The 16,358-nt window shown below is 35.4% G+C and overlaps 1 protein-coding gene across 5 annotated transcripts in view; it reads left to right on the top strand.

Moving 5' to 3' along the window:
* Positions 1–16,358, top strand: part of CFAP44 (cilia and flagella associated protein 44) — a 161,625-nt gene that overhangs the window by 87,201 nt on the left and 58,066 nt on the right. For all 5 annotated transcript variants that reach the window (XM_047875515.1, XM_047875511.1, XM_047875512.1 and 2 more), the window contains exons 23-24: positions 2,603–2,799; positions 4,414–4,588. In XM_047875515.1, the coding sequence (XP_047731471.1) occupies positions 2,603–2,799; positions 4,414–4,588 (372 nt within the window). The remainder of the gene's footprint in view (positions 1–2,602; positions 2,800–4,413; positions 4,589–16,358) is intronic.

Here is a 16,358-nt window from a genome sequence, read left to right on the forward strand (position 1 = left end):
TCTCATTCAGGGCCCTTGTTTCTTTATTGACCATGTGTCTAGATGATCTATCCATTTCTGTAAGTGGGGTGTTAAAGTCCCCTGCAATTACCACATTCTTATCAATAAGGTTGCTTATGTTTATGAGTAATTGTTTTATATATTTGGGGGCTCCGGTATTCGGCGCATAGACATTTATAATTGTTAGCTCTTCCTGATGGATAGACCCTGTAACTATTATATAATGTCCTTCTTCATCTCTTGTTACAGCCTTTAATTTAAAGTCTAGTTTGTCTGATATAAGTATGGCTACTCCAGCTTTCTTTTGGCTTCCAGTCGCATGATAAATAGTTCTCCATCCCCTCACTCTCAATCTAAAGGTGTCCTCAGGTCTAAAATGAGTCTCTTGTAGACAGCAAACAGATGGGTCTTGTTTTTTTATCCATTCTGATACCCTATGTCTTTTGGTTGGCGCATTTAATCCATTTACATTCAGTGTTATTATAGAAAGATACGGGTTTAGAGTCATTGTGATGTCTGTATGTTTTATGCTTATAGTGATGTCTCTGGGACTTTGTCTCACAGGGTCCCCCTTAGGATCTCTTGTAGGGCTGGTTTAGTGGTGACAAATTCCTTCAGTTTTTGTTTGTTTGGGAAGACCTTTATCTCTCCTTCTATTCTAAATGACAGACTTGCTGGATAAAGGATTCTTGGCTGCATATTTTTTCTGTCTAGCACCCTGAAAATCTCGTGCCAATTCTTTCTGGCCTGCCAAGTTTCAAAAGAGAGATCAGTCACGAGTCTTATAGGTCTCCCTTTATATGTGAGGGCACGTTTACCCCTTGCTGCTTTCAGAATTTTCTCTTTATCCTTGTATTTTGCCAGTTTCACTATGATATGTCGTGCAGAAGATCGATTCAAGTTACGTCTGAAGGGAGTTCTCTGTGCCTCTTGGATTTCAATGCCTTTTTCCTTCCCCAGTTCAGGGAAGTTCTCAGCTATGATTTCTTCAAGTACCCCTTCAGCACCTTTCCCTCTCTCTTCCTCCTCTGGGATACCAATTATGCGTATATTATTTCTTTTTGGTGTATCACTTAATTCTCTAATTTTCCCCTCATACTCCTGGATTTTTTTTATCTCTCTTTTTCTCAGCTTCCTCTTTTTCCATAACTTTATCTTCTAGTTCACCTATTCTCTCCTCTGCCTCTTCAAGCCGAGCTGTGGTGGTTTCCATTTTGTTATGCATTTCGTTTAAAGCGTTTTTCAGCTCCTCGTGACTGTTCCTTAGTCCCTTGATCTCTGTAGCAAGAGATTCTCTGCTGTCCTGTATACTGTTTTCAAGCCCAGCGATTAATTTTATGACTATTATTCTAAATTCACTTTCTGTTATGTTATTTAAGTCCTTTTTGATCAGCTCATTGGCTGTTGTTATTTCCTGGAGATTCTTCTGAGGGGAATTCTTCCGCTTGGTCATTTTGGATAGTCCCTGGTGTGGTGAGGACCTGCAGGGCACTTCCCCTGTGCTGTGGTGTATAACTGGAGTTGGTGGGCGGGGCCGCATTCGAACCTGATGTCTGCCCCCAGCCCACCGCTGGGGCCACAGTCAGACTGGTGTGTGCCTTCCCTTCCCCTCTCCTAGGGGTGGGATTCGCTGTGGGGTGGCGTGGCCCGTCTGGGTTACTTGCACACTGCCAGGCTTGTGATGCTGGGGATCTGGTGTATTAGCTGGGGTGGGTAGGCAAGGTGCACAGGGCAGGAGGGGCAGGCTTAGATCGCTTCTCCTTAGGTGATCCACTTCAGGAGGGGCCCTGTGGCAGCAGGAGGGAGTCAGATCTGCTGCCGCTGCCGGAGGTTTGGCCCCGCAGAGCGCAGAGTTGGGTGTTTGCGCAGAGCGAGCAAGTTCCCTGGCAGGAACTGGTTCTCTTTGGGATTTGGCTGGGGGATGGGCGGGGGAGATGGCGCTGGCGAGCGCCTTTGTTCCTCACCAAACTGAGCTCTGTCGTCCGTGGGCTCAGCAGCTCTCCCTCCCTTTGTCCTCCAGCCTTCCCGCTTTCCGAGCAGAGCTGTTAACCTATGACCTCCCAGACGCTAAGTCGAGCTTGCTGTCGGAACACAGTCCGTCAGGCCCCTCCGCTTTTGCAAGCCAGACTCGGGGGCTCTGCTTGGCCGGCGAGCCGCCCCTCCGCCCAGGCTCCCTCCCGCCAGTCCGTGGAGCGCGCACCGCCTCGCTGCCCTTCCTACCCTCTTCCGTGGGCCTCTTGTCTGTGCTTGGCTCCGGTGACTCCGTTCTGCTAATCCTCTGGCGGTTTTCTGGGTTATTTAGGCAGGTGTAGGTGGAATCTAAGTGATCAGCAGGATGCGCGGTGAGCCCAGCGTCCTCCTACCAGTTGTTTAATATTTTAATTAGAAAATTCCACTTGCTCTTTAACAAAGTCCTATGCAACTTCTATCACATTCTTGTTGGTTAATGCATTTTCCAACTTTGGATCCACACAATATAGTATCATTTATAAGCATAGTTATTGTGGTCCTATTTTATTACTTAATCATGCAGAATGATTAAAATGATATAATTAAATGATTAAAATGGCTATGATCGCAAATGTTCTATTTTTTTTTTCAGATTTCGTGATTCATTGGAAAGTGATACAATTGTGGTCCACGCCATACAAAGTGATCACAAGATATCCTCCTATAGGCTTGTGAAGCCCTCTAAGTACTCCAAGTCCAAACGACCAAGTCAATCAGAAAGAAGAACAAGCAAATTGGAGAGATTTGAAAAAGAGGGAGCTGGAAGAAAGGATAGCCAGAAAGATACAGGTAGCTTAAATGACATAAAGTCTTTGAATCTTTATTAAGATTTCAAAACTGAATAATCTTTTTATGGGCAGAACTTTCAAACCCTTTCTGGTGACTTGAGCTCACTCTGCTATTTCCCTTTCCTTATTCCCTTGGATAATAATCAAGAGAGCTAGATGTGAGTGGTTTGGCTGAGAATGAGAGGCCATGTTCCTCCAGCAAATGCTTCACACCAGGTCTTTGATGCAGGTTGCTAAGGAAAACCCACCCTGGTTATGTGACTGAAGTGGGTAAAGAATACCTAATGCTGCTAATTTCTTACTTCCCGCTTTTAACTCTTCTTAAATCTAAGATTTCCCCAGTTGCTGGTTTCTAGGCAGTGTTTCTTTACAGATTCTTGGGCTCCATCCCAGAGAGTGGGGGTAGAGCATTTCAAACCAGCTTCTAAGTGCTTATGCTTTAAACAGAATGATGAGCTGAGAATTCAGGTGTGAAATGCACTTAATCTCTGTGGTCTGCCTGTTGTAACTGCCCTCAGGGTGACTGCAGATGAGTAAGAGGAGGATAAGAATTCTGGGAATGACTTGTAGAGCCCAGTCAAAAATAAATAAAAGGCACTGCAACTAGTGCCCATGATACGGTACTGACATTAATGCTGTTTATCCTCTTTATTGAGAAAACGTTACTGGCTCCTTTCTGCCTCTGGGATAAATTCTGAAATCATTATCCTGGTATTTAATCCTTCCACAGTATATTCCTATTCTGTTTCCTACAAATTCTGTTTCCTAGTGCATTTTCATACTGTTCTACTGGTGTTTTTAGCCTATTGTCTTGCTTAATGCTCCCTAAATATGCCAGATACTTTTAGACCCAGGCTCTGACTGGAATGACCAATTCACTCCTCTCTTCTCTGAATTCTACCAGTTTTTAGAGATTCCAGATTGAATTATACTTTTGTTATAAAGTCTTTCCATGACCACCCAAGCCACATTAAACTCTTCCATATTACCGTATATTTGAAATATGAAAAGTGAAATGTTGAGTTATAACTATATGACCATCCCATATTATTATTTAACTTTCCCCCCAAAGTATCTCTAGAGTATATTTCTCCATAGCTTGAACATGAATTAAGAAATTGCCTCAGTAGATATTTAATTTAAAAATTTTTAAATCATAGGTTTGATTGTATGTTCCTGACTACTGTTTTAATTGGCCACAGACCACTGTAATCACTATAGGTCACCTCAAATTACATATGTCAAATAGGACTCGCTGATTCCTCCTTCTCCCACCATATCACAAGCGTTCCTACCCAACTTCCCAGTATATCTATCAGTGCCCCCTCATTATTTACTTTGTTTTCAAATTATTTGATATATGTTTTATCTTGCCAACTTTTCAGTAATGTACATTAGAGCAAATATTGTGACTTATATCTCTTTATTTTGGTATTCTAAAATACATATTATGGGATTGAATTCATGGTAGTTGTTTAACAAATAATGTGATTTACAAATTCAGTGTATTCTGTTTCTTTTAATGTGGCAGGTTTAAAACATATTTGAGAATTTCATTTTGATGTTTCAGAAAAATTGAAAACAAATAAAAGAAAAATGTTGACTCTCTGTACAGGTGAGAGTATTAATGTACCAGAAGAATCAATTATAGACAAAGGGAAGAAATTTCGGCCTAAAACCCTGAGTGAAATTATGGTGGAAAATCAAATTGAGAAAACGAGGAAACTTATATTAAAAGCTGAAAGGGCCCAATTTAAGATTCAGCAGCGAAGAAAGGAATGGGAGGAACTGTAAGTTTTCTTTTTTTTTCCCTAAACTCTTTCATTTTAATATGAGTTCCAAAATATTTTTGAATACAAACAGAGATGGAGATATTGAAGACAGATCAGCTGTATTTTTCAGAGTGGTGATACCTTGGTGGAACTTCTATGATTCTTAGGGTTTGGGGTCCAGGAATTCCATTTTGTGAATATACTCAGGAATTTTTTTTTAAGGATTGAGGAATTCTTTTCAATCCCAACAAGTTATTTTTCCTTATGTTCTTCTAACATATAGTTTTTGGCTTTCATTTTTAGATGTCTAGTCATCTTAAGTTGACTTTAAAAAAACTCTGGCATGAAGTACTTTTATTTAACAAGCACATTTTTTACATTTTTTTGCCACCTACATATATTTTTGATGAAATATCTCTTCATGTCTTTTGCCCATATTCAAATAAGATTGTTTACTATTTTACTGTTAAGTTTTGAGAGTTCTTCATATATTCTAGATATCAGTCCTTGGTTGGTTACGTGGTTTTCAAATATTTTCTCCCAGTGTGTAGCTTGTCTTTTCATTCCTTTAACATGGTCTTTTGCAGAGCAAAAGGTTTTATCTTTTTAAAGCCAATTTATTAATTTTTCCTTCTATGAATCTTGTTTTTGGTGTCAAGTCTAAGAACTCTGCCTAGGCCTAGTTCCCAATGATTTTCTCCTATTTACCTAAAAGTTTTATAATTTTACATTTTACATTTAAGTCTATGATCCATTTGGTGTTCATTTTTGTATAAGATGTGAGCTTTAGGTTTTTGTTTGTTTTGCCTGTGGATGTGCAATTTCCCTAGCACCATTTGTTGAAAAGTCTCTCTCTCTCCTCCATTGAATTTGTTTTGCAATTTTGCACCTTTGTCAAAAATCAGCTGGGAGTTTTGTGTAGGTCTACTTCTGGGTTCATAATTTGACTATTATGTGTCATTGATCCCTTTGCCAATAACACACTGTCTTGATTACTGTAGCTATGTAATAGGTCCTAAAATTGGTCCTCTCAATTGTTTTAACTATTCTAGTTACTTTGCCTTTTATATAAATTTTAGAATAATCTTGTCTGTATTTACAAATAAAGTCTTGCTGGAATTATGATAGAAATTGTGTTAACCTGTGTTATCAGTTTGGGGGGTGGAACTGATGTATTTATTATGTTGAGTCTTCTAATCCATGGACCTGGTATGATTATCCATTTATTTAGATCTTCTTTGAATTTCTTTCATCAGTGTTTTGTTTTCAGTCCTACACGTATTTTGTTAGAATTAGACATAAACAGTTTACTCTTTTGGCAGTTGTAAATGATATTGTGCTTTGTTATTCAAAGCATGTTCATTGCTAGTATACAATGGATTTTTGTATGTTTATCTGGTATCCTGTGACCTTGCTGAAGTGTCATATTCTGAGAGTTTTTTGGTAGGTTCCTTAGGATTTTCTGTGTAGACAATCTTGTCATCTCTTAATAAGAACAATTTTATTTCTAATCTAATTTGTTTGCCTTATTTCCCTTTATTTTCTTATTGAACTCATTAGAATTTCCAGTATAATGTTGAAACAGGGAAAGCTGGCATCTATAACTTGTATCCGATCTCAGGGGGAAAGAAATCAGTATTCGAATGGTTTTCATGCTCTTCAGCCTACCTATATTATTAGGTTTGAAGTTGGTGTTTTATTGGCAGTATATAGTAGAGTTATGTTTTTTTTAACTTACTCAGTTAATCTCAGTTCTTCAATTGGTGTATTTAGCCACTTACGCTTATATGATTTACACATGTATTTACTTATGTATTTACACATGTTAGTATTGATATTTCAGGCTTATATCTGCTATTTTATATTTTGTTTTCTGTTCTCTGTTTTTTGGTTTTCTGTTTTCTTTTTCATGCTTTCCTGTGGTTTACTTGAATATTTTAGAGTTTCAAAGTGTTTATAGTGTTTTTGAGAATATCACTTGTACAGCTTTTTAGCATTTACTCTAGGTATTACATTATGTACACACAACACAGTCCACAAGTTGACATTTTACCAGCTTGAATGAAATGTAGAAACCTTACCTGCATTTATGTCTCGTTACACCTCCCATTGCCACTTGTTTCCTTTGTTTATAATATAATTGTATAAATATTTTCTCACACATTTTAGCACTACATCAGACAGTGTCATGGTTTTTTAAACATTAAACATAACTTAGACAATAGTAGATGTAAAATGTTTTTGCCAGTATTTTCACCATTAACATTTTAATCTCTTCCTTCTTCATGTTCCAGAGTTCCCTCTTCTATCATTTCATTTATGGTTAGAAAACTTCCTTTAGTCATTCTTTTAGGGTTGGTATGCCAGTGACAATTTCTTAGTTTTTCTTCATCTGTGAATAGCTTGATTTCGTCTTCATTCTGGAAGGATATTCTTACTAGACATAATATTCTGTGTTGACAGTTCTTTTCAACATGCAAAAAGTGTTTTGCTTCTTTCTGTCAGCCTGGCCTCCATGGTTTCTTATGATCAATCTTCTGTCATTCAAATTGTTTCCCCCCTTCATATAAGGTATTATTTTTCTCTTTTTGCTTTCAAGGTTTTTTTTTTTTTTTTTTGTCCTTAGTTTTCAGAAGTTTGACCATTATGTGTCTTGGTACATCTTTTAATTTATCCTTTTTGGGATTCATTAAAACATCTTGAATCTGTATGCTTGTATCTCTGACCAAATTTGGAGAGTTTTCATCTATTATTTCACATAGATTTTTGAAGCCCTGTCCTCTTTTTCTTTCCTTTCTTGGGTTTCAATATCACAAATGTTAGATCCCTGACGCTTTGTGTGCTTTTTTCTTTTTAATTTTTGTTGTTTATTTGTTTGTAGTGTCTTTGGGGGGGGGTTCAGATTGGGTAATTTCTATTGTTGTATCTTCAAATTCATTGATTCTTTCCTCTGTATCCTTCATTCTGGTGTTGAGCCCATTCATTAAGTTTTATTTGGTTACTGTACTTTTCAGTTCTAAAATTTCTATTTAGTTTTTCCTTGTATCTTTCATTTCTTTCCGAGACTCTATTTTTTCATCTGTTTCAAGCATCTTCCTAATCACTTGTTGAAGCACTTTATGATGGCTGCTTTAAAATCCTTGCCAGATTATTCTAACATCTCTATCATGTTGGGGTTGGCAACTAGTAATTGTCTTTTCTTATTCAAGTTAAGATAATCCTAACTCTTTGTATGACAAATGTTTTTTTATTATAATATGGACATTTGGGGTATTATGTTATGAGACTCTGAATCTTATTTATACATTCAGTTTTAGCTGGCTTTCTCTGACTTTAGCAGGATATATTCTATATTCATAATGAGATGAAGTCCTGTTCCCAGGGCTCACCTTTAACACCATCCCTGTAGGGGTTGTGTTGCCTTGTTAAAACCTGGTGGTGGTAAAAGTGTAGAGTCCCCACTTGACATTTGCTGGCAGGGCGGAGATAGGCCACATTTGTGTGTATGTGTGCTGTGTGGCTAGAGTTCAGAGCATTTATTATCTAAAAGTTTTCGGTCTTACTATTCTTTTCTTTTATTGATCCTGTAGCTAGGAAGAGGAAGATTTTGTTGGGCTTTTATTGTCTAAACCCCATGGTGTTTCTAGTTGCTATTTTCTTTAGCTCCAAGTGGAGATATATAAGGCAAAAAGAAAGTCTAGAGATCTTACCATCATATACTTCTTTGGGTCCTAAGGTTCTTTGTAGTCTATCTTCTTTTCACTTTTCAGAAACTTCTTATCTTTTAAATATAATGTTTAGGGGTTTTATTTGCACTTGCCAGGAAAAATAAGAATATGTAAGTCTATTCCATCTTCCTAGAGGTGGAAATTCTTTCCACTGATTTTATTATATTTATCTTAATCCAGTGATCTTGCTAAACTCATTTACTAGGGCTAGTAACTTTTTTCTTTCTTATGAACATGGTCATGTTGTATGTGAGTAAAACAGATTCTTCCTTTCCAATCTCTGTCTTTTATTTTTAGACTCATTGTGCTGTCTAGGATATGCACTACAATGCATATGTACAATGGTATTGTACAATGCATACAATAAAAATGGTGGGGTAAAAACATCCTTGTCTTTTTTCTAATCCAAGGAGAAACATTAAGTCTTTCTTTATGAAATGTGATATCAGCTCTTTAGAAGCACAGTATCAGATTGATGAAATTCCCTTTTGTTCTTAGTTTATTGAAAAAAACTTAATTTATTATTTTTATCAAGGGTAAGTATTGAATTTTATCAAATAATTCTTATATGCATACTGAGATGATCATATGCTTTAAAATTTTTATTCTTTAATATTGTGAGTCACTGTTACTGATATCAAATGTTAAATCAGCACTCCTAGGATAAATTTCACTTGATCATGTTGTATTCTCCTTTTAAAAATATTGCTGGAATTTTTTTTTTTTTTTTGTAGTATTCTTGTCTGGTTTTGGTATCAGGGTAATGCTGGCCTCATAAAAAAAAAATTGTAACTCTTCCCTCCTCTTTTCTTATTTTTGGAAGAGTTTGACCAGAATTTTTATTAATTCTTTAAATATTTGACAGAACTCATCATTGAAGCCATATGGTCCTGGGCTTTTGTTTGTGGGGAGGTTTTTGATTACTGATTCAATCTTCTTACTAGTAATTGATCTGCTCAGGTTTTCTGTTTCTTCATGATTTGGTCTTGATAGGTTGTATATTTTAGGAACTTATTCATTTCTTTAGGTGGTCCAATTTGGTGGTGTATAATTATTCATAGTAGTCTCTTAGGATCCTTTGTGTTTCTGTGGTATCAGTTGTAATATCTCCTTCTTGATTTCTGATTTTATTTAAGTTCTTTCTTTGATGAGTCCAGCTAAAAGTTAGTCAATTTTTTTATATCTTAAAAAATACCCCACTCTTAGTTTCATTGATCTCTCCTTCTATCTCTTAAATCTCATGTCATTTATTTCTACTCTGAGTTTTGTTATTTCCTTCTTTCCATTCACTTTGTGCTTTTTTTTTTCTAGTTTCTTAAGGTATAAGGTTAAATTGGTTATTTAAGATTTCTCTTGTTTCTTGATGTATGCATTTATCACTATGAACTTCCTTGTTAGAACTGTTCTTCTTGAATCCTGTAAGTTTAGGTATTTTGTATTTCTATTTTCACTTATTACAAGGCATTTTTGATTTCTCTTTTGATGTTTTCTTTGGTTGTTCGGAGTGCATTGTTCAATCTCCAGATATTTATGAATTCTAAAGTTTCCTTCTTGTAATTGATTTCTAATTTATACCGTTGTGGTTAGATAAGATATTTGATATGATTTTAGGTTTCTTAAATTAATTAAGACTTGTTTTGTGGCCTAATATGATTTATCCTAGGGAATGTTGCATGTGCATTTAAGAATGTGTATTCTGCTACTATTGAATAGAATGTCTGTAAATATGTGTTAAGTCCATCTGGTCTAACATGTCATTTAAGTCCCATATCTCCTTATTGATTTTTTTGCCTGGATGACCTCACTGTTGTTGTATGCTTGGATACCTTCTCTTTATGTTGTTTGTATCTATTATAGGTTTTTGCTTTGTGGTTACTGTGAGACTTAACATAAAACATATTGGTGTATTTTAACCTGATAACAACTCTGAACACATGTTAAAACTGTATGTTTAACACCCCCAACACTTTGTTTTTAATATCACAGTTCACATCTTTACCCTATATATCCATTAACAAACCATTGTAGTTATTGTTATTTTTTAATATTTTTTGTCTTTTAACCTTTATACTAAATTGATAAATGATTTACCTACCACCATTAAAACATTAAAGTTCTGAATTTAACTATATATCTGCCTTTATCAATGAAATTTATACTTATATATGTTTTCCTATTACTAGTTAGTGTCCTTGTACTTCAGATAGAAGAAATGCCTTTAGCATTTCTTAAAAGGTTGGACTAGTGGTGACGAACTTCTTCAACATTTCTTTGTCTGAAAAACTCTATTTCCCCAATGCTGAAGGATAACTTTGCTTGTTAGGTTATTTTTGGTTGACAGTCTTTTTCTTTTAGCATCTTGAATTTATCCTGCCACTCCCTTCTGGCCTACAAAGTTTCTGCTAAAAAATCTGCTTATAGTCTTATAGGGCTTCCTTTATATGTAAAAATTTGTATTTCTCTTGCTGTTTTAAAAAGATTTTCTCCTTGTCTTTAATTTTTGACAATTTATTATACTGTGTTTTGGCATGGGTCTTTTTGGATTTATTTGTTTTAAACTTTCTGGGCATCCTGGATCTGGAGGTCTATTTCTTTCCCCAGGTTAAAGAATTTTTCAGCCATTCTTTCTTTTTAATTTTTAAAGTGTATTGATTTATTTTGAGAAAGAGCACAAGTTGGGGAGGGGCAGAGAGAGGGAGAGAGAGAGAGAATCACAAGTAGGCACCTCACTGCCAGTGTAGAGCCTGATGCAGGGCTCCAAACCATGAACTGTGAGATCATGACCTGAACTGAAGCTGGATGCTCAACTGCCTGAGCCACCCAGGTACCCCTCAGCCATTCTTTCTTTGAATAAGACTTCTGCTGCTCACTTTTCTCTTTTTGGGACCCCTATAATGTGCATATTTGTTTGATGATGTCTCATAAGTCCCTTATCTTTACTCTTTTTAATTCTTTTTTCTTTTGCTCCTCTGATTAGATGAATTCCACTGCTCTGTTTTTGACTTTATCAATCTTTTCTTCTGCTTGATCTAGTTTGGTGTTGAACACCATTTGTAAACGTTTCAGTTCAATTATTGTATTCTTCACCTCCATGTTTTCTATTTGGTGCTTTCTTATATTTTCTATCACTTTGCTGTAATATTCACTTTGTTTATACGTTGTTTTCCCGACCTCAGTGAGTGTCTTTATAAACATTATATTAAACTCTTTATCAGGTAAATCACTTTTCTCTATTTCATTAAGGTCTTTTTCTAGAGTTTTATCTTGTTCTTTTGTTTTGGAACATAATTTTCTGTTTCTTCATTGTCCTTGACTCCATGTGTTGGTTTCTGCACATTAGATAAAACAGCCATCTCTCCCAGTCTTTATGGAATGTGTTCTCATGTAGGAGATGTTCATTCTGGTCTAGACTCAATCTCTCTCTCTCTCTCTTTTGTTTGATGTTGAGGTGGGTTAATTGACATGGAAAGATGTTTACACTATATTATTAATGAAAAAGCACATAGGGCAACAGTATAATTTGGGAGTGATAGGATTATGGACCTTACAGGTTTTTTTTTCTTTTTTCTTATCTGTATTTCCTAATTTTTTATAGCAACTTTATGGGGATGTAATTTACATATCATACAATTTTCTCATTTCCTGTCCAATTCAATGTGGTTTTTTTGTATATTCAGACTTTCATAACCATTATCACTATTTTCTAATATCGTTATCTGCCCCCCGCCCCACAAAACCCTACTCATTAGCATTCACTCTCCATTTTCACAAACTCCCATTCTTAGCCCTAAGCAACTACTTTTTGTCTCTATAGATTTGTCTATTCTGGAAATTATATATATAATGGGTTCTGTGGTCTTTGTGACTGGCTTTTTTCACTTAGTACATCTTTTTATTTCATCCATGTTGTAACATGTATGCCTCACTCCTCTTTTTTAATAATATTTTTAATGTTTATTATTTTGAGAGAGAGAGTGGGGAAGAGGGGCAGAAAGAGAGGGAGACAAAATCCCAAGCAGGCTCCACGCTGTCAGCACAGAGCCTGAGGCAGGGTTTGAACTCTCAAACTGCGGATCATGACCTGAGCCAACAATCAAGAGTCAGACACTTAACTGACTGAACCACACAGGTACCTCAATACTTCATTCCTTTTTATGAATAATAAACAATCCATGTCATATTTATCAGTTCATCAGTGGAAACACATTTAGGTTGTTTCTACCATTTCACATTTATGAATATTGCTACTGTTAACATTTGTGTAATTTTTGTGTAGACATGTGTTTTCAATTCTCTTGGATAGATACCTAGGAGTGGATTTGCTGGGTCTGATATGCTAATTCTGTTTAATCCTTGTTTTTTACCTGAAGTGTGGTTGACACACTCCGGTGTACAACATAGCGATTCAACAACTCTAGACATTATGCAGTGCTCATAGGTGTAGCTACTATCTGTCACCATACACTATTACAACACCATTGACTGTATTGCCCATGTTGTAACTTTCATCCCTGTAGCTTATACATTCCATAACTGCAAGCCTGTACCTACCACTCCCATTCACCTATTTGCCCAGTTCCCTACCCCTGTCTGCTCTGGTAACCATAGTTTGTTTTCTGTACTTATGGACCTGTTTTTGCTTTTTTGTTGTTTTTTGTACATTTGGTTTTTAGATTCCACATAGAAGTGAAATCATATATCTGTCTTTCTCTGTCTGACTTATTTCATTTAGCATAATACCCTCTAGGTCCATCTGTGTTGTTGGAAATGGCAAGATCGCATTCTTTTTTATAGCTGAGTAATATTCTCTTGTATGTGGTGTGTGTGTGTGTGTTGTGTGTGTGTGTGTGTCTGTGTGTATGTGTTTATGTATATGGTACCACTTAATTAATCCATCATCTATGGATGGACACTTAGGTTGCTGCCATAATTTTTTTTTGTAAATAATACTGCAATAAATTTAGGGGCGCCTATATCTTTTTAAATTAGTGTCTTGTTTTCTTTGGGTAAATACCCAGTAGTGGAATTATTTAATTATAAGGTATTTCTATTTTTTTTGAGGAACATCCATACTATTTTCCACAGTGGTTGCACCAATTTGCATTCTTACCAAGAGTGCATAATTCTTTTCATTTACATCCTCATGGAGTGTTTTCTTAATTTCTCTTTCTGATAATTTGTTATTAATGTATAAAAATGCAACAAATTCCTCCATATTAATTTTGTATCCTGTGGCTTTATTAAATTCACTTATTACTTCTAATAGTTTTTTGATGGAGCTTTGAGGGTTTTCTATGTATAGTACGTATCATCTGCAAATAGTGACAGTTTTGCTTCTTCCTTACCAATTTGGATACATTTTCTTTTTTCTTATATGAGTGCTGTGGTTAGGACTTCCAGTACTATGCTGAATAAGAGGGCTGAGAGGGGATATCTCTCTCTCTTGTTTCTCATCCTGGAGGAAAAGCTCTCAGTTTCTTACCATTGAGTATGATGTTAGCCATGGGTTTTTCATATATACCTTTATTATGTAAAGGTATGTTCCCTCTACAGTCACTTTGTTTAGAGTTCTTATCATGAGTGGATAGTGAATTTTGTCAGACGCTTTTTCTGTACCTATTGAGATGATCATATGATTTTTATACTTTATTTTGTTAATGTGGTGAATGACATTGATTAGTTTGTGAATATAGAACCATCCTTGCATCCTCAAAATAAATCTTACTTGATCTTGGTGAATATCCTTTTAATGTATTGTTGAATGCAGTTTGCTAATATTTACTTGAGGATTTTTGTATCTGTGTTCATCAGGGATATTAGCCTGTAGTAGTTTTTCTTTTCTTCCAAGTTTTCCTTTAAATTCCAGCTGGTTAACACAGTGTAATATTGGTTTCAGGTGTACAATATGGTGATTCAACATTTACATACAACACCTGGCACTTATCACAACAAGTGCCCTTCTTAATTAACCCATTAATCACCATTAATGCCCTCCTTAATCCCAATCACCTAATTAACCCATCCCTCCACCTACCTCCCCTCTGGTAACCATCAGTTTGTTCTCTATAGTTAAGAGCCTGTTTCTTGGTTTTCCTCTTTTTCCCACCTATGTTTGTTTGTTTTGTTTATTTTGTTAAATTTCTATCCACAGCAGTCAGACAACACAAAGAAATAAAAGACATCCAAATTGGCTAGGAAGAAGTCATACTTTCACTATTTGCAGATGACATGATAATCTGTATAGAAAACCCTAAAGACTCTACCTAAAATTTTCTAGAACTAATATGTGAATTTAGCAAAGTTGCAGGATCAAAAATCAATGTACAGAAATCTGTTTCATTTCTATATACCAATAATGAAGCAGCAGAAAGAGAAATCAAGGAATTAGTCCCATTCACAATTGCACTAAAAACCATAAGATACCTAGGAATAAACCTAACCAAAGAGGCAAAATATCTGTACTCTGAAAACTAAAAACATTGATAAAAGGAATTGAAGATGACACAAAGATATGGAAAAACATTCCATACTTATGGATTGGAAGAATAAATATTGTTAAAATATCACACTACCCAAAGCAATCTACACCTTTAATGCAATCTCTACCAAAATACCACCAGCATTTTTCACAGAGCTAGAACAATTCTAAAATTTGTATAGAAACACAAAAGACCCCAAATGCCAAAGCAATCTTGGAAAAAAAAAAAAAGCAAAGCTGAAGGCATCACAATTCCAGACTTCAAGTTATATTACAAAGCTGTAGTGATCGAGACAGTATGGTACTGGCACACACACACACAAAAATAGAACAGAATAGAAAACCCAGATATGAAACCACAACTATATGGCCAACTAACCTTCAACAAAGCAAAGTTCCCTTTGTTACTGTGTCTTCATGTCTCTTGCTGTTCTCTGTGTGGTATATCTTTTATTGTGTAGAAGCTGTTAAGTGAGTCCTCAGTTCTTCTTCAGAAGGAATTGCTTTATAAGTAAGTGTAGATTTGGTGTGTCTGTGGAAGATATGGGCTCAAGGTCTTCCTTTATTGCCATTTTGGACTATATCAACCTGGCCTGAGCTCAGTTGTCTCTCAGAACTTTGTGCTTGTACAAGCCATCAAAAATCATATAATCATCTCAATAGATGGAGAAAAAGCATTTAACAAAATTCAACATCTACTCATGATAAAAATTCTCACCAAATTTGATATAGCAGAAATATACCTCAGCAAAATAAAGGCCACAATATGACAAGATGTCAGCTAACATCATACTCAATGGCAAAAATCTGAAAGCTTTCCCTCTGAAATCAGGAACAAAGATGTTCACTCTTGCTACTTGTTTTTAACACAGTAGTATAAGTCCTAGTTAGAACAGTTAGGGGAAAAAAATCAAAATTAGGAAGGAAGAAGTACATCTTTCTATTTGCAGATGACATTATATATCTATATCTATATCTATATCTATATATCTATGTCTATATCTATCTATCTATCTATCTATCTATCTATCTATCTCCTAAAGACTCCACAAAAATACCATTAGAACTAATAAATTAATTCATTAAAGTGGCAAGATACAATAAATATATAAAAATCAGTGTTTCTATACATTAACAATGAACTCTCAGAGAAATTAGGAAAACAATTCCATCACAATAAGATCAAAAAGAATAAATACATAGGAATAAATTTAACAAAGGAAATGAAATATCAGTACACTTTGAAAGAAATTGGAGAAGACATAAATAAATGGAAAGATATTTCATGCATGAAGCATCTTAATATTGTTAAAATGTCCATACTATCCAAAGGAATTTATAGCTTCAGCAATCACTATCAAAATTCCAAAGGCATTTTCACAGAAATAGTAAAAGAAATCCTAAAATATTGCACGGAACCACAAAAGACCCTGAATAGCCAAAGCCATCTTGAGAAATAAAAACAAAACTAGAAATATACTCCTTGACTTCAAACTATATTACAGAGCTATAGCAATCAAAACAGTATGACATCAGCATAAAAACAGACATTCAATTAAATAGAATAGGGACCAGAAATAAA

The sequence above is a fragment of the Prionailurus viverrinus genome, chromosome C2 (assembly GCF_022837055.1).
Source record: "Prionailurus viverrinus isolate Anna chromosome C2, UM_Priviv_1.0, whole genome shotgun sequence".
Classification (NCBI taxonomy): domain Eukaryota; kingdom Metazoa; phylum Chordata; class Mammalia; order Carnivora; family Felidae; genus Prionailurus; species Prionailurus viverrinus.